This window comes from Balaenoptera ricei, chromosome X (assembly GCF_028023285.1).
Source record: "Balaenoptera ricei isolate mBalRic1 chromosome X, mBalRic1.hap2, whole genome shotgun sequence".
NCBI lineage: Eukaryota > Metazoa > Chordata > Mammalia > Artiodactyla > Balaenopteridae > Balaenoptera > Balaenoptera ricei.
In genome coordinates, this window is record NC_082660.1 from 63,414,526 (window position 1) to 63,436,748 (window position 22,223).

Below are 22,223 nucleotides of genomic sequence, written 5' to 3' on the forward strand. Positions count from 1 at the left end.
CGCCGGGATGGGCCCCGCCCCCGCCCCCGCCCCCGCCCCCGCTGCGGTCGGTATTGTCCGACGGTTCCCGGCGTCCCTCGGTTTCCCTCGGTAGTTTCCGGCAATGATCGAGAGTTTCTAATGTGCCCCCTTGTTGTCTCTCGGCTGCCGTCCTCGCCACCGCCGCCCCCCTTTTCGGCTCCCTCTCCCCCTCCCCCGCGGCCGGGCCCGGCTGGCGCCTCTGGCGCTACGGGCTGGGCAAGATGGCGGCCTTCGGGATCTTGAGCTACGAACACCGGCCCCTGAAGCGGCCGCGGCTGGGGCCTCCCGATGTATACCCTCAAGATCCCAAACAGAAGGAGGTGAGTTCAGAAATCCGGGCTCCCACGGGGCCAGGGGCCAGCCATCGCCATAGGAGGAAGAACTGATGGCTCCGGGAAGGGGGGGGCGGGGCGGTTTGGTGGGAGCGCAAGTCCCGAAAGGGGGAAGAGTAAAGTGGGCTGGTGTAGGAGAGTAGGACCTAGTGGGGGTGAGGGGTGGTTCCTGGGCGCGAACCGGGAGTGATATCGGGGCCACGCTGGAGGCGCCCCCCTCTCCACACACACACACAGCTCAGAAAGTTGTCTGAGGCTGCTGGGTGAGCTACGGCTGCTTGCAAGCTCGCAGGGGCAGAGTGCCGTTGAGCGAGCTCTGGGGAATTGGGAATCTTAGTGAGGGTGGGGTCCAAATGAATATTTGGACCGAATATCCGAATCCTCCTCCTACCTTTTTCCCCCCTTGTTCCCCTCTCTTCTGCCCTCCTCTCCCACCACCCCCACCCCCACTCCCACCCCCAAGGGAAAAAAAAAAGCTAAAATGTCGTTTTCCTGCCTCAGGATGAACTAACGGCCTTGAATGTAAAACAAGGTTTCAATAACCAGCCAGCTGTCTCTGGGGATGAACATGGCAGTGCCAAGAACGTCAACTTCAATCCTGCCAAGGTGAGACAACCCTGCCAGGCTGAAGGAAAAGGCTGGAAGAATCTGAGAAGGGGCAAAGGCCCTGGGTTGGGAAGACTTAAAGGGATGACCTAAATGGCTGAGTTTTCCTTCATAACCTAATGCTACCACATTGGCATTTGCCCATCAAAGGCACAACCACTTCTTCGCCCCTTCTTCCCACCCTGAGGTGTACTTTTCTTCCCTCAGATCAGTTCCAACTTCAGCAGCATTATTGCAGAGAAGTTACGTTGTAACACCCTCCCTGACACCGGTAGAAGGAAGCCCCAGGTGAACCAGAAGGACAACTTCTGGCTGGTGACTGCACGATCCCAGAGTGCCATTAACACCTGGTTCACCGATCTGGCTGGCACCAAGCCACTCACACAACTAGCCAAAAAGGTGAGGTACTGTTTCCTGTTCTTCAGGCCAAGGAGGGGAGTGCGGGTACCAAGTACCCTCCGATTCCCAGATGAAGCTACACGGGTGCCAGCTCATGGAGGTGAGAGAGGTCTCACTATTTGCGATGTCCATCCAGGTCCCCATTTTCAGTAAGAAGGAAGAAGTGTTTGGGTACTTGGCCAAGTACACAGTGCCTGTGATGCGGGCTGCCTGGCTCATTAAGATGACCTGTGCCTACTATGCAGCGATCACAGAGACCAAGGTTAAGAAGAGACATGTCATTGACCCTTTCATGGGTGAGTAACTCCTAATACCAGAGGTCCCACCACTGATCGCTTCCAGGAGTGGTAGAGAGACCCTTGCAATTATTCTCCTTCCTCATCTGTATTCCTTGCTTCTGCTTGTATCTTGCATTCACTCAATTAGTAAGCATCAAGTATCTTGAGTATCTACTGTGTGCATGTACTGGGCTATAAAGATGACCACTACCTAACCCCTGCCCTTAGGATGCGTATAGTCTAGTAGGGATGCTAAGGCATATGTATGAATCCCATCATTGAATATAGAAGCGTAGTGTCAAAAGTGGAGGCAGAAGGTTCTTTGAGAATTCAGTGAACAAAAAGATTACTTTCTTTTGGGGACACCTGGGAAGGCTTTAGGAAGGTGGCATTTGTTTCTTTGTTTGTTTTGTTTTAATTAATTTTTTTGAAGTATAGTTGATTTACAATGTCATGTTAGTTTCTGGTGTACAACGAAGTGATTCAGTTTTACATATATATACATATATATATATACACTCTTTTGCATATTCTTTTCCATTATTGTTTATTATGGGATATTGAATATAGCTCCCTGTGCTATACAGTAGGACCTTGTTGTTGAAGGTGGCATTTGACTAGAGCCTAAGGGGATGAATAGGATTTAGAAGTATGGTGACTGGGGGTGGGGGACAGAAGGTGTTCTAAGCAAAGGGACAGTATAAAATAGCCCTATTCCCATCTTTTCCCTAGAATGGACTCAGATCATCACCAAGTACTTATGGGAGCAGCTGCAAAAGATGGCTGAATACTACCGGCCAGGGCCTTCCGGAAGCGGGGGCTGTGGTTCTACTATAGGGCCCTTGCCCCATGATGTAGAGGTGGCAATCCGGCAGTGGGACTACAATGAGAAGCTGGCCATGTTCATGTTTCAGGTAGGAAGAAGGCATGTCATGTGGGACGTGGGATTGAGCCTGACCTCACACTCTGCCAGCATAGAACAGAATCTGCCTGCCACCTTGCCCCACTCATGGTTCTCTTCATTCTTTCCTTTACTTCCTCTGCCTCATCTCTGATAGTCCCTCAGCAAAACTAATCCTCTTCCCATCCCTTGTACCCATAGGACGGAATGCTGGACAGACATGAGTTCCTGACCTGGGTACTTGAGTGTTTTGAGAAAATCCGCCCTGGAGAGGATGAATTGCTTAAACTGCTGCTGCCCCTGCTGCTTCGAGTAAGGCCTAGGATTTGGGGGGTCTAGGGAGGATGTAAGGAGATATAAGACGTGAAAGCAATGTCCCTTGGAGAGAACTGTTTTTTGTTTGTTTGTTTGTTTTCCTAATATTTATTTATTTATTTGGTCGCACCAGGTCTTAGTTGCGGCTCCAGGGTTCCTCAGTTGTGGCAGGCGAGCTCCTTAGTTGTGGCTTGCAAACTCTTAGTTGTGGCATGCATGTGGGATCTAGTTCCCTGACCAGGGATCGAACCCAGGCCCCCTGCATTGGGAGTGCAGAGTCTTATCCACTGTGCCACCAGGGAAGTCCCCAACTGGGGGGTTTTAATCATCGTGTCTTGACAGTACTCTGGGGAATTCGTTCAGTCTGCATACCTCTCCCGCCGCCTTGCCTACTTCTGTACACGGAGACTGGCCCTGCAGCTGGATGGCGTGAGCAGTCACTCATCTCATGTGATGTCTGCTCAGTCAACAAGCACACTGCCCACGACCCCTGCTCCTCAGCCCCCAACTAGCAGCACACCCTCTACACCCTTTAGTGACCTGCTTATGTGCCCTCAGCACCGGCCCCTAGTTTTTGGCCTCAGCTGTATCCTTCAGGTAGGTACTAGGTGGGCCCATGGAAGTATTAAAAGGCATCTTGAGAAGACTCAGGTGCCTGTCCTGGAAAATGGGAGCGGTTCTAAATTGGAGGCGAGAGTAGGCACTGAGTACTTGCTTGGAAATTGTTGGCTTCTCATTTCTGGGGTCTTAGTTCCTTTTCAGTTAGTTCCCTTCCAGGTCTAAATAGTAGGCCCAAAGCCTTTTAGGAGAGTGGATGAGGAGAGGGGCTCAGAGATGGAGTGATGCCACCCCAGGGGCTCAGAATAACTTTGGATCAGAAACTGAAGGATTGGGTCTTATAATGGGCTTCTAGACAGGTAGCCGTGATAACTGAGTTTGACTTAGCTGTTCCTGTCTGGCAGACCATCCTCCTGTGTTGTCCTAGTGCCCTGGTTTGGCACTACTCGCTGACTGATAGCCGAATCAAGACTGGCTCACCACTTGACCACCTGCCTATTGCCCCCTCCAACCTGCCCATGCCAGAGGGCAACAGTGCCTTCACTCAGCAGGTAAGTCTGACCAATATCCTGGTATCCCCAGGCAACTGGGATGTGAGAGGCTTAAGTTACTCCTTCAGAAATAGTGATTCGGAGTCTGCTACTATTCTTTTAGCCTGGAGCCCTGGCCTTTATTGTATGCCTTGCTACATCCTTAAAGCCTTCCTCTTTGCAGGTCCGTGCAAAGTTGCGGGAGATTGAGCAGCAGATCAAGGAGCGAGGACAGGCCGTTGAGGTTCGCTGGTCTTTTGATAAGTGCCAAGAAGCTACTGCAGGTGGGTGCCAGAGGACAGACAGTAAGAAGGATGTTTGAGGAAAGGATGGGGACGGTAAGGACATATAGATCTGAAAGTTGGAGTACATCGGGCCTCTAGTTAAAGTCCCCTTTACCACTTTTCCTCCTCAGGCTTCACCATTGGACGGGTGCTCCATACTTTGGAAGTGCTGGACAGCCATAGTTTTGAGCGCTCTGACTTCAGCAACTCTCTTGATTCCCTCTGTAATCGAATCTTTGGATTGGGGCCTAGCAAGGATGGGCACGAGGTAATAAGCAAGAAGGGGAAGAGAAGAAGTGAAAAACAGAGCAAGAGCAACAGTATATATGAGGGGAAGGCTTGGCAAGGCATTGAAACCAGAGGATGTCTGAAGAGACAGCCGGTCTTACTGGGCCTAGGATGTTTTAAGATGGGGCCTAGTCGCTGGGAGACTGGAACTCGGTTCTTTGTCCCCAACTCTACCTTACTCACCCCTTTGGTCTTCCTTTGGTCTCCAGATCTCCTCAGATGATGATGCTGTGGTATCATTACTGTGTGAATGGGCTGTCAGCTGCAAGCGCTCTGGTCGTCATCGTGCGATGGTGGTAGCCAAGCTGCTGGAGAAGAGACAGGCAGAGATTGAGGCTGAGGTTAGGGGGCCCATGGGGCAGTGGCAGCTGGGGTCGGAGCCACATTGAGCTGGTAGTGGGACCAAAGTTGAAGTTGTGAGAGTGAAGAAGGGGTAGAGAATGTACAGGGAAAGTTGAGGACATAAGGCAAAAGTAGAAAGGAGTGGATCGATGTCAGAGTTAGAGAAGTGACCAAGGCTGCAGCTGGGAGATGGTAAAGAAAATGGGAGTCAAGGGGGGGAGGGTAGAAGTGAAAAGATTGGGATGGATCCAAAATAGGCAGTAGTTCAAGGATTGCACATGGACGAGTGAAGAAACAGGTAAAACCCAATCCTACAGTTTGTTCTCTCATCTTACAGCGTTGTGGAGAATCGGAAGCCGCAGATGAGAAGGGTTCCATAGCCTCTGGCTCCCTTTCTGCTCCTAGTGCTCCCATTTTCCAGGATGTCCTCCTGCAGTTTCTGGATACACAGGCTCCCATGCTGAGTATGGACCCCTGCAACCCTCTGGTTACCTCTGCCTAGACTCACCCATCCCTGTCATCAGAAAGCATATGAAGGGCCTTCTGGATATATTTCTGTCTTGAGCTCTATGCAGAATGACTTTTGGACATAATTCTAGCCTTTGCTCATCTTACAGTTTAACAGAGTAGAGAAATAAAGAGAAGAATAAAAGCAGGAGCATACGATCGAAGCATTTTCACGTATAAATAGCAGAGATGCTGTATTCCTTTATGAGATGGTGTGTGGGGCAGGAGTTGGGGTAACCAACCACACTTTATCCCTCAACAGTTTTGGTTTTATTGTTGTTGTTGTTGTTTTTGGTTTGGCTTTTGGTTTTTTGGGTTTTTTTTTTTTGAGTCATTGCTATTCTTGCCTACTTCAGGAACCCTAGGAGCACCATGCCTTAGGTGTGTCCCTCTCTCTTTCTGCCCGTCTCTTTCGTGTTCCCCTAACTCATCTTTTCTCATCCCTTCTCTCCAGCGGACCCCCGAAGTGAGAGCGAGCGAGTGGAATTCTTTAACTTGGTACTGCTGTTCTGTGAACTGATTCGACATGATGTTTTCTCCCACAACATGTACACTTGCACCCTCATCTCCCGAGGGGACCTTGCCTTTGGAGCCCCTGGTCCCCGGCCTCCCTCTCCCTTTGATGACCCTGCCGATGACCCTGAGCGCAAGGAGGCTGAGGGCAGCAGCAGCAGCAAGCTGGAGGTGAGGGGGCTTTTCTTTGCCCTAGATCATTTCTTCTGACAGTCCCATCTTCCTGGTTCCTGGAATCCTCTGGGAATCCTTTACCTAGTGACGAGGGTAAGATTTGCTTAGTGCTTTGCAGTTTAGCAAGCACTCTCATGTCACTTTTTCTCACTGGATCCTCACAGCAGCCCTGTGAGGTATCCTTTTTTTTTTTTTTTTTTGGCTGTGTCGTGCAGCTTGTGGGATCTTAGTTCCCCCCACCAGGTATCCAACCAGGGTCCATGGCAGTGAAAGTGCTGAGTCCTAACCACTGGACCGCCGGGAATTCCACCTTGTGAGGTATTCTTATCCTCATTTTAAAGCTGAAGGAAATCAAGGCCTGTGGAGGTTAAGGGACCAGTCAAGGCTTGCATCTGGAACTGGTGCTTTTCCCAATATGGTCTCCTCTCTTCGACTCCCTGGTCAACTTTTCTAGATGGTGGGGAGCAGCTCCTCGGGGCTAAAGCAGCTTCGCTTCTGTTCTCTGCCCTCAGGATCCAGGGCTCTCGGAGTCTATGGACATCGACCCTAGCTCCAGTGTGCTCTTTGAGGACATGGAGAAGCCTGATTTCTCAGTAAGTTAGATCCTGGTGTGGGAGAATCCAGCTCCTGAGGTCCTCCCGTTATGCCACTTTGGGGAGTTTCTTTGTGCCCCCTCATCCCTTTGTCTTCCTCTAAACGTTCTGCCCTTTCGCCTTTCTCTTAGTTGTTCTCCCCCACTATGCCCTGTGAGGGGAAGGGCAGTCCATCCCCTGAGAAACCAGATGTTGAGAAGGAGGTGAAGCCCCCACCCAAGGAGAAGCTAGAAGGGACCCTTGGGGTTCTTTATGACCAGCCGCGGCATGTGCAGTATGCCACGCACTTTCCCATCCCCCAGGTACCGTTCCCCAACACCTTGCGACCATCTGTTCTGAGCCCAGGTTTCTGTCCAAGGACTGTGCCGAGGGGTTGGAGCTGTCCTTGAGGGTGTGGTATGCTGGGAAGGGCTTGAGCACTGGGATGCTGAGGGGCATGGAGCATGCTTTTAAGAGGAGGGAGAGCGATCCGTGCTGGAGTCTGATGGTGCCGCTGGGATGCAGGAGGAGTCATGCAGCCATGAGTGCAACCAGCGGTTGGTCGTACTGTTTGGGGTGGGAAAGCAGCGAGATGATGCCCGCCATGCCATCAAGAAAATTACCAAGGATATCCTGAAGGTTCTGAACCGCAAAGGGACAGCGGAAACTGGTGGGTTTGAGGCGCCTTAAATGGATCTCCCCCAAAAAGCGCCCTAGTCAGTCTTCCCTTCCCCAGTGTAGGGAACTCCCAGTCATGTCCCGATGTCCTGTCTCTTGGAGTCTCCTGAGAGCTCTAGTCCTTTTGAAACTTCCCCCCTCATTCCCCCCCTCTGCAGACCAGCTTGCTCCTATTGTGCCTCTGAATCCTGGAGACCTGACATTCTTAGGTACCTCACAGTAAGCCCCATACTGCCCGCCCTCCCTCTCCCTTCCCTCCCTCAACCTAGCACCTCCCTGTACGTATTCCTCTAAGGTCCACATAGTCTGTGGTCCTCCAAACCTTTGCTTCACTGTCCCCTTCCCTTCATCCCTCCCCCGCCCCTTCCTTGACCCTCCCTTCCCGTCTTCCCTCTTCCTTCCTTCCCTCTCTCCCTCCCTCCCTTCCTTCCCCTTCCCCGCCCATAGCCTTCTCTCCATACCCCCCCTCCCGACCCCCAGTCACCTAGTTATCTTCCCTGTCCTGACTGGTCCCTTTCAACTGTCCCCTCAGGTGGGGAGGACGGGCAGAAGCGGCGGCGCAACCGGCCTGAAGCCTTCCCCACTGCCGAGGATATCTTTGCTAAGTTCCAGCACCTTTCACATTATGACCAACACCAGGTCACGGCTCAGGTGTGGGCCTAAGTCCAGCCCCCTTCCCACATTCCGGTCTCCTTGTCCCGTTTTCCTTTCCTCCTTGTCTTTCCCCACCCCCACCCCCACCTCAGGCAGGCTGAGCCTCCTGGTCTCATCCCCTTCCACCATCCTTTCCTGCTTCCCTGGTTCTTGCCACCTCTCTCCACTCCTGTCTCACTCCCACTGCCCTTATCAGGTCTCCCGGAATGTTCTGGAGCAGATCACGAGCTTTGCCCTTGGCATGTCATACCACTTGCCTCTGGTGCAGCATGTGCAGTTCATCTTCGACCTCATGGAATATTCACTCAGCATCAGTGGCCTCATCGACTTTGCCATTCAGGTGGGGAAGTTGGGGAGATGAGGGTGGAGGAAGGGGTTTGTGCTGTACAGGGTCATAAGGACAGGAGGAGAGGCTCAAGCCAGTGTCCCAGGCTATTTGGAGGGACCAAGAGACTAGTGTGGGGGGAGTGACCCATGAGCTAAGCCAGCAGGAATAGAGACTCAAGTGCTCCCTGGGGAGACCCGAGAGACGGATTAGAGCACTGGGCACAGACTATCCTCCCATTGTGAGGTTCATAGGATTGTATCCCAGAGACTGGTTAGATCATTGACGTGGCTTGTCGTTACTAGAATAAAGGACAGTGGCGTATGGCACCAGGGCCCTTCCAGGCTGAGGCAGCTCCAGCAGGAAGGGGCTCCAGTTTTCTCACAGGAAGGGGGGTTATGTGTAATACTCAAGGCCTCTTCTCATTTCTCAACCCCCGCTCACTCTGCTCTAGCTACTGAATGAACTGAGTGTAGTTGAGGCCGAGTTGCTTCTCAAATCCTCGGATCTGGTGGGCAGCTACACCACCAGCCTGTGCCTGTGCATCGTGGCTGTCCTGCGGCACTATCACGCCTGCCTCATCCTCAACCAGGACCAGATGGCACAGGTCTTTGAGGGGTAAGCAGGGCTTCAAAATGCAGGGCCCTGGTGAATGCTGGTGGAAGTGGCCTGCGAAGAACATGTGGGGCTCTCACTGTGCGGAAGTGCGTGCCATTCAGGTGGGGAGGGGAGAGAGTATTGCCAAGGGACGGGAATCTTTGCGCCCCGGCCTGCCATTGCCCCAGGCACACCTCTCGACCTCGCCCCTTCGTGACAGGCTGTGTGGCGTAGTCAAGCATGGGATGAACCGGTCCGATGGCTCCTCCGCAGAGCGCTGTATCCTTGCTTATCTCTATGATCTGTACACCTCCTGTAGCCATTTAAAGAGCAAATTTGGGGAGCTCTTCAGGTAAGAGAGGTGGGAGGTAAGGGGTAGAGAGTGGGACCTCGTCCCGTCTCCTTCCCGTTACTGCCCCACTCAGGAGCAGAGCACAGCCCAGGACCCTGCTGTCTCTGCAGGGTCATTTGGGGATGGTGTCCTCTGCGTGTTCTTGGTTCCTGAGAGTGGGCCTCCTTCCTCATCAGCCTTGCCTCCAGCCCATGTCTGCGAGGCCCACACTCCTCCTCCCCGCCTCCAGAGGCCCCTGTGCCTTCTTCCCACTGGGTTCCTTTCCTGCCCAGTCGGTCTGCTTTGTCCCATTTCCCCTTTTCTTGCCCTAAGGCCCCTTGTCCCTCACATTCTCCTTTTTTTTTTTTTTCTCCCCTTTCCTGACCATCCCTCTAGCTCACTAGCCCTTCCTCAACGCTGCTCTCTCCTTTCCCCCACCCCTGCAGCGACTTCTGCTCCAAGGTGAAGAACACCATCTACTGCAACGTGGAGCCGTCAGAATCCAACATGCGCTGGGCACCCGAGTTCATGATTGACACTCTGGAGAACCCTGCCGCTCACACCTTCACCTACACAGGGCTAGGCAAGAGTCTTAGTGAGAACCCTGCTAACCGCTACAGCTTTGTCTGCAATGCCCTTATGCACGTCTGTGTGGGGCACCATGATCCCGATAGGTATGGGGCGTACTGAGTGAGGAATGGGCACCACGCTCCCGCCTGATATTGGGAGGGATGAGATGCCTGGGAGGTACTGCAACCTTGGTTATGGCCGGGGTGGAGATGAAAAGTTAATGAGTCTGAGGTTTTGCCGGAACAAGGTTTTTCCTGAGGGCATTTGTACTTTTCCCCAGGGTGAATGACATCGCAATCCTGTGTGCAGAGCTGACCGGCTATTGCAAGTCACTGAGTGCAGAGTGGCTGGGAGTGCTTAAGGCCTTGTGCTGCTCCTCTAACAATGGCACTTGTGGTTTCAACGACCTCCTCTGCAATGTAGATGTGAGACTGGGGGTGGGGGAGTGCCGGACACCGGGCATTTCCCGGGGCAGGGGTCTGCTCCCAGTAATCACAGGAGCGGAGGGACAGAGTTTTGCAGAGTGGAGGCCAAGCGCTCTGAGTAGCCGCCCTCTCTCCACACTGAGTCCTGGTGTCTGTCTGCTTTTTTCCTCCAGGTCAGTGACCTGTCTTTTCATGACTCCCTGGCCACTTTTGTTGCCATCCTTATCGCTCGGCAGTGTTTGCTACTGGAGGATCTGATTCGCTGTGCAGCCATCCCTTCGCTCCTTAATGCTGGTGAACTACCAATCCATAACCCCTAGAATGTCTAGACCCCCCAGTCTCAATACACACTGGACGGCCGCACTCTGGTTGTTCAGTGTGGGGCTCCTGGTGGCACCAGAGGCCAGTCCTGTGGTGCGCCTCAGGCTGGGAGGGGCGTCTTTCTAACCCTGCATTTGCAGCCCCGATCTTTCCGGTTCCTGACCCTTCCAGGTACTCCCCTTACACTGCAGAACAGTTTGCTACCCCACCTCTCCTCCAATGTTTTATCTCTTTTCGCCTGGCCTCAGCTTCCCTTTTAGCCCCTCACCACCTACAGACCCACATACCGTCCGCCTTCATCCTTTCCCCTCTGCTTTGTCTTCCTCTCTGTAGCTTGCAGTGAGCAGGACTCTGAGCCGGGGGCCCGGCTTACCTGCCGCATCCTCCTCCACCTTTTCAAGACACCTCAACTCAATCCTTGCCAGTCGGACGGAAGTAAGTGACCTCGATCCGAGCCGGCCAGCCGTGGAAAGTGTGGCTACCCCACCCACACCGTTTCTACTTTTGCTTCCCCTGACTTCAGCTGTCTCCCTCCCCAGACAAGCCTACGGTAGGAATCCGCTCCTCCTGTGACCGCCACCTGCTGGCTGCCTCCCAGAACCGCATTGTGGATGGAGCTGTGTTTGCTGTTCTCAAGGCTGTGTTTGTACTTGGTATGGGGGTAGGAAGGGAGTGGTGCCAGAAGTGTGTATAGGGTGGAGCGCCAGCTAAACTACAAAGGACAGTCTTTCTCTCTCCTGAAGGTGGTCCCTCTGACCTTTGGGGAGGAGACGAGGGAGGGAAGTATATTTCTGTCCCATAGGGCAGGATCTGGGGAGTTGCTGCTTCTGTGGGTCCGGGGTGGGTCTCCACACAGCATTCGGATCTCACTCTGCCCTCCCTATCTCCTGCCTGTGAACCACAGGGGATGCGGAACTGAAGGGTTCAGGCTTCACTGTGACAGGAGGAACAGAAGAACTTCCAGAGGAGGAGGGAGGAGGTGGCAGTGGCGGTCGGAGGCAGGGTGGCCGCAACATCTCTGTGGAGACAGCCAGTCTGGATGTCTATGCCAAGTACGTGCTACGCAGCATCTGCCAGCAGGTCAGTCTCACCTTCCCCCCACACCTCCTAAACGCCGCTATATAATATAGTCCTGTTTCCTATCATGATCACACCACCTCCCTGCCATACACCAACCCCCCAGTCCATCCCCCTTATTCCTAACCTGCTTACTGGTTGCCCCAGTCCCCTGATTCTCGGCTTCCTCAGGAATGGGTAGGAGAACGTTGCCTTAAATCGCTGTGTGAGGACAGCAATGACTTGCAAGACCCAGTGTTGAGTAGCGCCCAGGCCCAGCGCCTCATGCAGCTCATCTGCTACCCACATCGGCTGCTGGACAATGAGGATGGGGAAAACCCCCAGCGGCAACGCATTAAGCGTATTCTCCAGGTAGGCCAAGGCGATGGGGGTCTTGGAGGAGGCAGTGAGGCCTGAGCCTGGGGTGAAACGACGGGAACCTTGAGAGAAAAAGAGAGAGGGAGTTAAGTAGGAAGACGAACGAGGATGTGGGTGAAAGGTGGTGAGAGAAACAGCTCCAGCATGGGTTTCGAAGTTAAGCCAACATGGTCTAGACTCGAGAGTGAACTGTTGGGTGAGTGCACAGCTATCTGGAGTAGGACTCTAGCTTATCAGTGGGAGGCATAGCATCTGGGAGGCCTAGTTTTTGGCCTTGTATGTTTGGCATGTTGGTCATGGCTCAGTCATGAGTAGTAATACTACCGAAGAGCTATTACTTATCAAACGGCTGCTTCATGCGGGGTACCATGCTCAGCACTCTACGTAGATTTTCTCATTTACTCTTTACAACCCTGCGAAGTAGGTAAGAATATCCCTATTTGACCAGTGAGGAAACTGAGACTTGAAGAGGCTAAGTAACTTGCCCAAGGTTCAGGAACTCACACAGCTAGGAAGTTTAGAGTCAGTATATGAGCCCAGGTCTGCCTGTGCCCTTCCTGCCTCACCACGCTGCTGCAGACATTCATGTGACTGGAGGGTGGAAAAATAAAGCCGTTGAGGAAAAGCTAAAGGAATGAGGCCTCTTCAGCCCAGAGGAGATAATGCCAAAGAGAGATTAGCTGAGACTAGCCTTCGGGTCTGTAAAGGACTTTGAGCAGCTGGTTGGAAACAGGAGCGGCGAGCTTCAACTTCAACATCAAAGATTTAGGTTAAGCATTAAGCAGAACTTCCTGATGCTAAGGAATGTGAGGCTCTGGAACAGGAAACTGGGGAAAGATGTGAAATCTTTCCAGAACCGCTTTTAAAATAGGAGAGACTTTTCAGTCATTTTGGACTATTTAGGTATGATCTTCCCTAAAGAGGGGACATAGAGGTCCCTTTCAGACCTCCAGGCATATGTGATTCATGGTTGTGAGAGATCAGGAGCTGGCATCGGGGTGCTGAGTGGCTGGGATGACACAATCATGACTAGCTTGTGGGTGCGGTCTCTGTCACAGAACTTGGACCAGTGGACCATGCGCCAGTCGTCCTTGGAGCTGCAGCTCATGATCAAGCAGACCCCTAACAATGTGAGTGGTGCCCGGGCCCTCTCTTTTCCCATGCTTACTTCCAGCGACACATGTCAGGGAGGTGGGCCGCCATAGAAGAACCTAGGTCCTACCTTTGGGTTCTGGAGATCAGAGAGGATGGGAAGATGGTGGACGTTTGGAGCCGATGATAAGGGACATGGGTTGGGAGTGTTGGGGCTCTGAGCTGTGGGGAAGGTTGGTGGCGGTGGCCATAGAGGCTGTTTCTGTGGCCACAGCTGTAAGGAGGTATGTAAAGGAGAAGACAGTGGGCCATTGGAGAAATACTACGAGGTGCTGGAGGACATGACACCCAGCAGAGTTGTGTCCGTTAGCCTCCCATCAACCTCCATGGATGCCTTCCTATGTCCTCATCTCCCAGCTCTCCTACCATCTCTTTGCCTTTGCCGCCAGCTACCTATTTAGCACCCCTGTGCCTTTCATCCTCCTCAGGAGATGAACTCCCTCTTAGAGAACATCGCCAAGGCCACAATCGAGGTTTTCCAACAGTCTGCAGAGACAGGGTCATCTTCTGGAAACACTGCAAGCAACATGCCCAGCAGCAGCAAGACCAAGCCCGTGCTCAGGTTGGGTAGAAACGTGTTAGGACCCATCCCCTTCTGAGTTTTCTCCTCTGGTAGTGTAAATGATTTCAGCCACCTGGAGATGCCAGGCATGTCCATCAGGAAAGGAGAGGATGGGTTGTTCCAACCTTGCCCGGCTCCTCTGTAACCCTGTGCGCGCCATCTCTCCAGCTCCCTAGAGCGCTCTGGTGTATGGCTGGTGGCTCCTCTCATTGCCAAACTGCCCACCTCAGTCCAGGGGCATGTGTTAAAGGCTGCTGGGGAAGAATTGGAGAAGGGCCAGCACCTGGGTTCCTCTTCGCGCAAAGAACGTGATCGACAAAAGCAGAAGAGGTAAAGCGGCTACGAGGGGGCCGGGATTGAGGGGTAGAAAGGAGAGGAGGCATACCCAGGGAAGAAGAAAAGTTGGGGCAAAGAGGTGAGGATCAAAATCAGAAAAACGGACAGAGGATAAGAGTGATAGTTGAGCAAGAGGCTAGATCTTAAAAGAGTAGAGTCTGGGGCTCAGAGGAATGAGGTTGGAAGTTGCCTGACCTACAACCCATGGTCCTGTTCTTTTCCTCCCGTCTCTAGCATGTCCCTGTTGAGCCAGCAGCCCTTCTTATCCCTGGTGCTGACGTGTCTGAAGGGTCAGGACGAGCAGCGTGAGGGACTCCTTACCTCCCTCTACAGCCAGGTCCACCAGGTACAGGTCTCTGGGCCCTGGAGCCGAGCAGGAGGGCAGAGAAGGATGCAGCCAAGAGGCCACTGAATCTTCAGTGTTTTCTGACAAGAACACCCTGGGTGCTTTGGCATGGAAACGAGAAGATCCCTGACCTGTGTGTTGTACTTGTTTTTATCTTAGATTGTGAATAATTGGAGAGATGACCAGTACTTAGACGACTGCAAGCCAAAGCAGCTAATGCATGAGGCGCTCAAACTGCGGCTCAACCTGGTGAGAGAGGGAGCTGGGGAGAAGAAGGAAAGGGGTGGGGCTAGGACTGCAGACAAAGAAGCCCCAGCCCAGGGAGGCGAGGGTGAGGATGGAGGGCCCAGGCTCTTCTGGGTCTTCACATATTAGCCCAGCTCTCCTAAAGGACGCAGGACCTGAAAGTGGTTAAGGAGACTGGATCCTTGCAGGGACCCTGCCTCAGTATCCTAGATTCTGGCTGGGCCCGAGAAGCCCTAGACATCTATTGTGAAATGTTGAATGAGATCCTGGACGTCCTTTGGTCCAACTCCATCATTTTATAAGTAAGGAAACCAAGGCCGAGAGATGTCAAGAATTAAGTCGTTGGCCTGAGATCATGTAGCAAATCATAGGTACAACTGGGACATTGACCTCAGGTGTCCCGAGTCACATCCAGCCCAGGTTCTAATCTAAGCTTTCCTTAAATGCTGCACTCCGCCCCTGAGCCATCTGACTGACTTGTTGTGGCCCTGGCAGGTGGGGGGCATGTTTGACACGGTGCAGCGCAGCACCCAGCAGACCACAGAGTGGGCTGTGCTCCTCCTGGAGATCATCATCAGCGGCACTGTCGACATGCAGTCCAACAAGTAAAGCATCCCCATCCCCTCCCTCCAGTTTTGTACCCGAGAGGATCCCCTTCCCTGACACCAGGTGCACAACCCGCCGCAATCGGTGTGGCTGATACTGCGGACTCCGCGGTCCGGGGTTGCCCACACGGTTTTCGTGCCCGCTCCCTCTCGTGTCCAGCCCGGCTGTCTCTGTCTGTCTGAAACTCTTTATCCTCTGGTTTTCCCCCCGGCTTCCTGCCACAGTGAGCTCTTCACCACCGTCTTGGACATGCTGAGTGTGCTCATCAATGGCACCCTAGCTGCGGACATGTCCAGCATCTCCCAGGGCAGCATGGAGGAAAACAAGCGTGCCTACATGAACCTGGTGAAGAAGCTGCGGGTGAGAGGAGGGGGCGAGGGCGAGGCCTAGAGGCCTGGGGTCTCAGCTCCCTATTCCCTGACCTTGCGTTTTCGGTCCAGCCTCAGCGACATCGTCCTGCCCAGAGCCCCCTACCCTTCCCTTGCACGTCCGTGTTTTCTTCGTTATTCATATGGTAAGGATTTACCGAGTGTCTTCTTCGTGCCAGCTTCTGTGCTGTCCCCTGAGACTTCCCGTCCCTCTTTTCCTGTGTCCTTGAACTCTTGTCCTGTCCTTCTGTGCCTGCAGAAGGAGTTGGGGGAGCGCCAGTCAGACAGTCTGGAAAAAGTTCGCCAGCTGCTGCCACTGCCCAAGCAGACCCGAGATGTCATCACATGTGAGCCGCAGGGCTCCCTTATCGACACCAAAGGCAACAAGATTGCCGGCTTCGACTCCATCTTCAAGAAGGAGGCATGTTCCATTGTCTTCCCATACCCTGCTCCCCGCTCCCCACCTTTGTTCCCCTTTGGGTCAGAGCCTCCCCTGCATTAACCTCTGTAGCTGCAACAGGTTTATCAGGCTCTGTGGGCGAGAGCCATCCCTGGGGTGTTGAGCTAATCACTTAATTTTCCTCACATTTCTTCTTCCCATCCTGGGAGTCTCCGTCTCTTTCCTTGGTCTCTCCCTTCACCCCTCCGCACCTCCCATCACCCCCACCCACCTTTGTACGTACCACCCACTTCTCAGCACCCTACCCTCCTCTTTCCTCTGCCCCACCTGCCTCCCATACTGCTCCACCTCGGCCTGCACCCCCTTTATCCCTGCATCTCTCTCCCCACGACCCTGTCAACCCATCTCTGCACAGTTTTCTCTGTCCCCTCTCTTTGTCAGTTGCAGTATTTGTTGAGTAACCATAATCATTGTGTGTAGTAGAGGGAGAGGAGAAAGAGAACACGGAGTTCAAAAGCCAAAGTCCGACCCGTCCATATAGCCATACTCTTCATTCTTTTCCTGGCTCAGTGTGTCTCTGTCTGTGTTTCTGCCTGTCTTTGTCTCTCTCTCTCTCTCTGCCTGTCTCTCTCTTCCTGTTTTTCTCTTTCTCTCCCTGTCTCTGTCTCTCTCTCTCTGCCTGTTTTCAGTCTCTCACTGCCTTTTCTTTCTCGGCCTTCCTGTTTCTGTATCTGTCTTCCTCTGTCAGTGTCTGTCTCTGTCTCTGTCTCCCTCTGCTCCCCCCATCTCCTCTTAACTCTCTCTCCTCTGTGTGTGTGTGTCCGTGGGTCCGTGTGTCCATGTGTCTTCCTTTCACCATCTTCCCTGAATCTACCCATGACTTTTTTTTTTCTCTTACTGCCAACAGATACTTTTCCCTCTCCTCCAAGTCCTCAAGTTTTCCAAGTCTTCTGTCTTCTGTTTTCCAAGTCTCAACAGCTCACTGTTTCTCATTTTCCGGAGCAGGGTCTACAGGTTTCCACCAAACAAAAGATCTCCCCCTGGGATCTTTTTGAAGGCTTGAAGCCATCAGCGCCACTGTCTTGGGGCTGGTTTGGAACAGTCCGGGTGGACCGGCGCGTGGCCCGTGGAGAGGAGCAGCAGCGGCTGCTGCTGTACCACACGCACCTGAGGCCCCGGCCCCGCGCCTATTACCTGGAGCCGCTGCCGCTGCCGCCGGAAGATGAGGAGCCCCCAGCCCCCGCCCTGCTGGAGCCTGAGAAAAAGGCTCCAGAGCCCCCCAAAACTGACAAACCTGGGGCCGCTCCCCCTAGCACCGAGGAACGCAAGAAGAAGTCCACCAAGGGCAAGAAACGCAGCCAGCCGGCCGCCAAGACAGAGGTGAGCGCCGCTGCCACCTCGCCACAGCCCCGTCGCACCCCTTCCCCAGCCCCTCTCTCTTCCTGGTTCTGTCGAGCGGCTGGTTTGTGGGAGGGCTGGGGGCATCTGGGGAAGGGGTACCTTTAGAATTAGAACAGGGAACCATGTACATCCAGCTCCTGTTCCCCCCTCCTACCCCACCTGACCCCAGCCCTCTCCCCTTCCTCCTGTGCCGTTCACACAGGACTATGGAATGGGCCCAGGCCGGAGTGGCCCCTATGGAGTGACAGTGCCTCCGGACCTCCTGCACCACACCAACCCTGGCTCCATATCCCACCTTAGCTACAGGCAGGGCTCCATAGGCCTCTACACCCAGAACCAGCCACTGCCGGCAGGTGAGTGCCAGCTACTAGGCACGAGAGCCTGACCCGAACGTGCCTTCCGCCTGAGGGGCGATGCCACTCCTCCCAGGAGCTGTGGATGCCCGGGGCGCTGAGCAGGGCACAGAGGGACGAAGAGCCTAAAGAGGTCAGCCTGCTCCCCTTTCCAGGTGGCCCCCGTGTGGACCCGTACCGCCCTGTGCGGTTACCGATGCAGAAGCTGCCGACCCGACCACCTTACCCTGGAGTGCTGCCCACCACCATGACTGGCGTCATGGGACTGGAACCCTCCTCCTACAAGACGCCTGTGTACCGACAGCAGCAGCCTGCGGTGCCCCAAGGACAGCGCCTTCGCCAACAGCTCCAGGCAAAGATAGTGAGAGGGGCCGTAGGGAGGGCCGTCAGGGAGAGGGGCTTTTGAGGGTCACAGGGATTGGGATCTTCACAAGGACACACAGAGTAGGAGATACAAGAAACGAGGTGGCAGAAAGCCCTTCCTGAGTTTGAGTTTGTCTCCTTTTTCCCTCTAGCAGAGTCAGGGGATGTTGGGACAGTCATCTGTCCATCAGATGACTCCCAGCTCTTCCTACGGTTTGCAGACCTCCCAGGTAAGGGCACGAGATGGTGAGAATCGGGGAGCTTGAGGCAGCCTGCGCTGCACAGTCTTGGCCCTGACTCCGTCTCTCTTCCTTCCCTCCAGGGCTATACTCCTTACGTTTCTCATGTGGGATTGCAGCAACACACAGGCCCCGCAGGTACCATGGTGCCCCCCAGCTACTCCAGCCAGCCTTATCAGAGCACCCACTCTTCTACCAATCCTACTCTTGTAGATCCTACCCGCCACCTGCAGCAGCGGCCCAGTGGCTATGTGCACCAGCAGGCCCCAACCTACGGACACGGGCTGACCTCCACTCAAAGGTACCCAAGGGAGCCGGGGGTCGTGAAGACACACTGAGGCTTTCGATTTGGGAAAACCTGGGCCTGGAGGTGATGGGACTAGTCAGAACTTTTGGAGGCGTCAAGAACACTTATCTGGCCACCTGGCCTGTCGCCACAAAATGCCAGAGCTGGAAGGGACCCTGGCGGCCAGTATTCTCACACCTGCTTCCCAACATTTCTTCGAGGACCAGGGAGGGGAAATCATTTATATATGACTAAGAAAAGGAAAGATCTGGGGTTCATAGATGCAGTGTGTGGTAAGGAGTCATCCAGCCACTGTTAGAGCAGTTTAGTGCTGGAATGGACCAGCGAACACATTCTCCCACCGTGCTGAACGTCAGTCAGGCCTTGGTTAAGACTTTGGAGTCATGGCTTGAGGCTCTGCAGCTTAGGGTTGAGAACACTGCGGGGTGGACCAGAAGAAAAGTCCCTTACTTAGACGTGCCTTAGGCCCACTGTGTGGCCAGCACTATGCTAGGACCAGGTGGGGTGAGGAAAGCTATTTGAAAAAAATACAAAGTCCCTCACCACAGAGAATTTCTACTATACCTGGGAAGAGGAGACTTACTCAGAAGAACACTTAGGGAACACAGTGATGAAAGATATAATCAGCTGTGCAGTTGGGTGCCATGAAGTAAAATGGGAATTCAGGAAGAGTGCGGGATGATATCACTGTGGGCCTGAGTCACCAGAGAAAGTTCCGTGAAGGAGGTCAGACTTGAGTTGGCCTTTGAAGCATAGCTGTGATTTGGATTTGCAGGGAGGAGGAGAAGGAGGGGGATCCCAAGTAGAGGACGTAGCATGAACAAAGACATGGGGACCTGAATGAGTAGGGTGGCTGGGAGGACAGGAAGGAGAAGAGCTTGGCTGGAATGTAAGACTCGTGCCAGGGAAGGAGTAGGGACAGGCTGGGAGTGGGCAGGTTGAGAGAGAGCCTTGAACGTTCGGTGAGGGATTGAGACACAATCCCAGAAAGCACTCTTCTTTTTTTTTAATTTATTTATATTTTATTTATTTATTTATTTATTGCTGCATTGGGTCTTTGTTGCTGCGCGCGGGCTTTCTCTAGTTGCGGCGAGCAGGGGCTACTCTTCGTTGCGGTGTGCGGGCTTCTCATTGCAGTGGCTTCTCTTGTTGCGGAGCACGGGCTCTAGGCATGTGGGCTTCAGGAGCTGCGGCACACAGGCTCAGCAGTTGTGGCTCGTGGGCTCTAGAGCGCAGGCTCAGTAGTTGTGGCGCACGGGCTTAGTTGCTCCGCGGCATGTGGGATCTTCTCGGACTAGGGATCGAACCCGTGATCCCTGCATTGGCAGGTGGATTCTTAACCACTGCACCACCAGGGAAGTCCCCAGAAAGCATTCTTTTGATCAGGAAAGTGATGTGATGATTTGGGCGTGTTGAGAGATTAACGTGGAATTCATGGAGAGGATGCATACGGAAGGTGACAGAAGACTTGAGACGGGCCCAGCCAGTAGCCTGTTGCAGTGAAGTACAGATTGGGGTTAGGAAGGTGTAAGGAGCAATAGAACTCAACAGTCTCCAAGACCCTGACGTGTTACTGGGGACCAACAACAGTGATAAGCAGAACAACCTCAGTGGGTATCTATAGAATGCCTAGCCTGTGCTAAGACTGTGTTTCATTTTCATAAGAGAAAACCAGCTACAACAGAATTGAAAAATTCCTAACCACGAAGGTTAGGAGCCACTGAAATGGAGTGTTGTCTTTGCTCCTCATTCCCCAACCTAGAAATCGGTCAGAAGCCAAAAAGGCTCTTCTGGTTGGTGACAGGAGGAGTGAATGAAATGGCCTGTTGATGTTTCTTTGGGGTCAGGGACCTGGGGCTCATCTGCCCCCACCCCCTCCCCACAGCCCATGCCTTGATCTCTGCGCCTCCTTGTCTTTGTAGGTTTTCCCACCAGACACTGCAGCAAACACCCATGATAGGCACAATGACCCCACTGGGCGCCCAGGGTGTCCAGGCCGGCGTCCGGTCGGCTTCCATCCTGCCTGAGCAGCAGCAGCAGCAGCAGCAACAGCAGCAGCAGCAGCAGCAGCAGCAGCAACAGCAGCAGCAGCAGCAGCAGCAGCAACAGTACCACATCCGGCAGCAGCAGCAGCAGCAGATCCTGCGGGTAAGGGCCCTAGGATTTTCGTCTGGGACCTGGGAGCCCGAGGAGGAGGAGGAAGGGGACTGGGAGCGGGGGAGGAGGAGGGGGAGGAGAGGCACAGGCTCTTCCAGGTGGTTTTCAACACTGAATGAGGCAGTGTAAGGACGTACACCGGCAGGGCAGCTGGCACATAGTGGGGGCTTACGAAGCCAGTTCCTTCCCTCCCCCTTTTTCCGGGGGTCCTGGTGGGAGAGAGTTGGGGGTCATCTGCTTGGTGCTCCAGATTTGCTTTTCTCTGCAGCTCTCTGAGCGGGGAGGGCAGCGGACCCAGAGTTCCCACCCTGTGCTTCTTTCCCCATCCCCATCCCTCCACCACTGAGGTTCAGCCCCTTGCTCTCCTTAGACAGATCTCTTCTGTCTCCACAGCAGCAGCAGCAGCAACAGCAGCAGCAGCAGCAGCAGCAGCAACAGCAGCAGCAGCAGCAGCAGCAACAGCAGCAGCAAGCACACCAGCAGCAGCAGCAGCAGGCAGCTCCTCCCCAGCCCCAGCCCCAGTCCCAGCCCCAGGTAGCTGCTGGACTCCAGCCCCGGGCTCTGGGACCGCGGCCCAGGCTGGGGACAGTGTGCAGCCATGGCGAGGCGGGAGGCAAGGCAGGGCCCTCCGCCGAGGGGTGGGGACATGAGGACAGGGAAGGAAGGGGACGGTTCGAGTTCAGTCTTCCACTTGCCGTTCTCACCTCAGTTCCAGCGCCAGGGGCTTCAGCAGACCCAGCAACAACAGCAGACAGCAGCTTTGGTCCGGCAGCTCCAACAACAGCTCTCCAGTAAGCCCACCCTTCTTCCCAAGGAGAGCCCCACGGAATAACTGGGGGGCCGGCGGGGCGGGGGAGGCCAAAGTAGCTGAGGTGATTGCTTCAGGCCCCGGTTGTGAGGGGAAGCGTTGCCTTCCATCCCTTCCCTCGGTGCCTGAATGGCTCTCCTCAATGCAGACCGCCACCCCTGCTCGGCCTCCCACCCCTGATAATCTCTGGTTTTTCACAGATACCCAGCCACAGCCCAGTACCAACATATTTGGACGCTACTGAGCCACCTGGAGGAACTGCTTGTGCACTGGATGGGGCCCCACCCTTTCCTCTTAATTCCCAGTCCCCTTCCTGGGCTAGCACCAGTAGTGGTTGGGGCTCTTCCCTCAGGCTCCATTTTTAATGAGTTTTTAGTATTTTTGTTAATGTGAGGCATTGAGCTGTTGGGTTTTGTATATTATTTATATAGAGACCCCAGAGCTGTTGCACCCAATACACAGAGCTTCTTTGCAAAGGGAGTGTGTGAGTCTGCATGTCCGGGAAGGGCGGGCTCTCGGAAGGGTGCGGGCCGGACCAGCAAGTCAGCACCTTCATTCTGTTCAGATCACCTCCCCTGTTTACCTTCCACCCCCTAAATTTCTGAATTCTAATTGGCTTACTAC

General features: G+C 54.0%; 1 protein-coding gene across 9 annotated transcripts; it reads left to right on the plus strand.

The window, feature by feature from the left end:
* The first annotated feature begins 30 nt into the window (after positions 1-30).
* On the plus strand, positions 31-22,075 carry MED12 (mediator complex subunit 12). 9 transcript variants are annotated; one of them, XM_059911931.1, is made up of 46 exons: positions 31-341; positions 855-959; positions 1,167-1,358; positions 1,495-1,654; positions 2,369-2,550; positions 2,739-2,849; positions 3,195-3,449; positions 3,815-3,961; positions 4,125-4,224; positions 4,356-4,492; positions 4,722-4,853; positions 5,192-5,318; positions 5,816-6,045; positions 6,561-6,641; positions 6,773-6,943; positions 7,146-7,290; positions 7,457-7,507; positions 7,831-7,949; positions 8,149-8,292; positions 8,732-8,895; positions 9,095-9,226; positions 9,652-9,879; positions 10,056-10,200; positions 10,374-10,494; positions 10,855-10,956; positions 11,061-11,174; positions 11,426-11,601; positions 11,770-11,949; positions 13,014-13,085; positions 13,536-13,669; positions 13,838-13,999; positions 14,240-14,351; positions 14,511-14,600; positions 15,093-15,202; positions 15,428-15,563; positions 15,831-15,992; positions 16,977-17,351; positions 17,542-17,725; positions 17,881-18,086; positions 18,241-18,318; positions 18,411-18,465; positions 18,541-18,628; positions 20,557-20,782; positions 21,185-21,325; positions 21,501-21,582; positions 21,800-22,075. In XM_059911931.1, exons 1-46 carry the CDS (start codon positions 243-245, stop codon positions 21,841-21,843), a joined length of 6,507 nt encoding a protein of 2,168 aa, XP_059767914.1. In that variant the 5' UTR covers positions 31-242; the 3' UTR covers positions 21,844-22,075. The 9 variants fall into 9 exon arrangements, with proteins under 9 accessions (XP_059767914.1, XP_059767915.1, XP_059767917.1 ...); XM_059911932.1 differs by having other exon boundaries at positions 17,575-17,725; XM_059911934.1 differs by having other exon boundaries at positions 17,575-17,725; positions 17,881-18,077.
* The last annotated feature ends 148 nt before the right edge of the window (positions 22,076-22,223 follow it).

Bases quoted from the DNA above. Each gene is read 5' to 3' on its own strand.
- MED12 (XM_059911925.1), top strand. From the start codon at position 243: ATGGCGGCCTTCGGGATCTTGAGCTACGAACACCGGCCCCTGAAGCGG. The intron at 7,291-7,456 runs GTGGGTTTGAGG...CCCCCTCTGCAG, and splicing joins CAAAGGGACAGCGGAAACTG to ACCAGCTTGCTCCTATTGTG. The intron at 17,726-17,880 runs GTGAGTGCCAGC...TCCCCTTTCCAG, and splicing joins GAACCAGCCACTGCCGGCAG to GTGGCCCCCGTGTGGACCCG.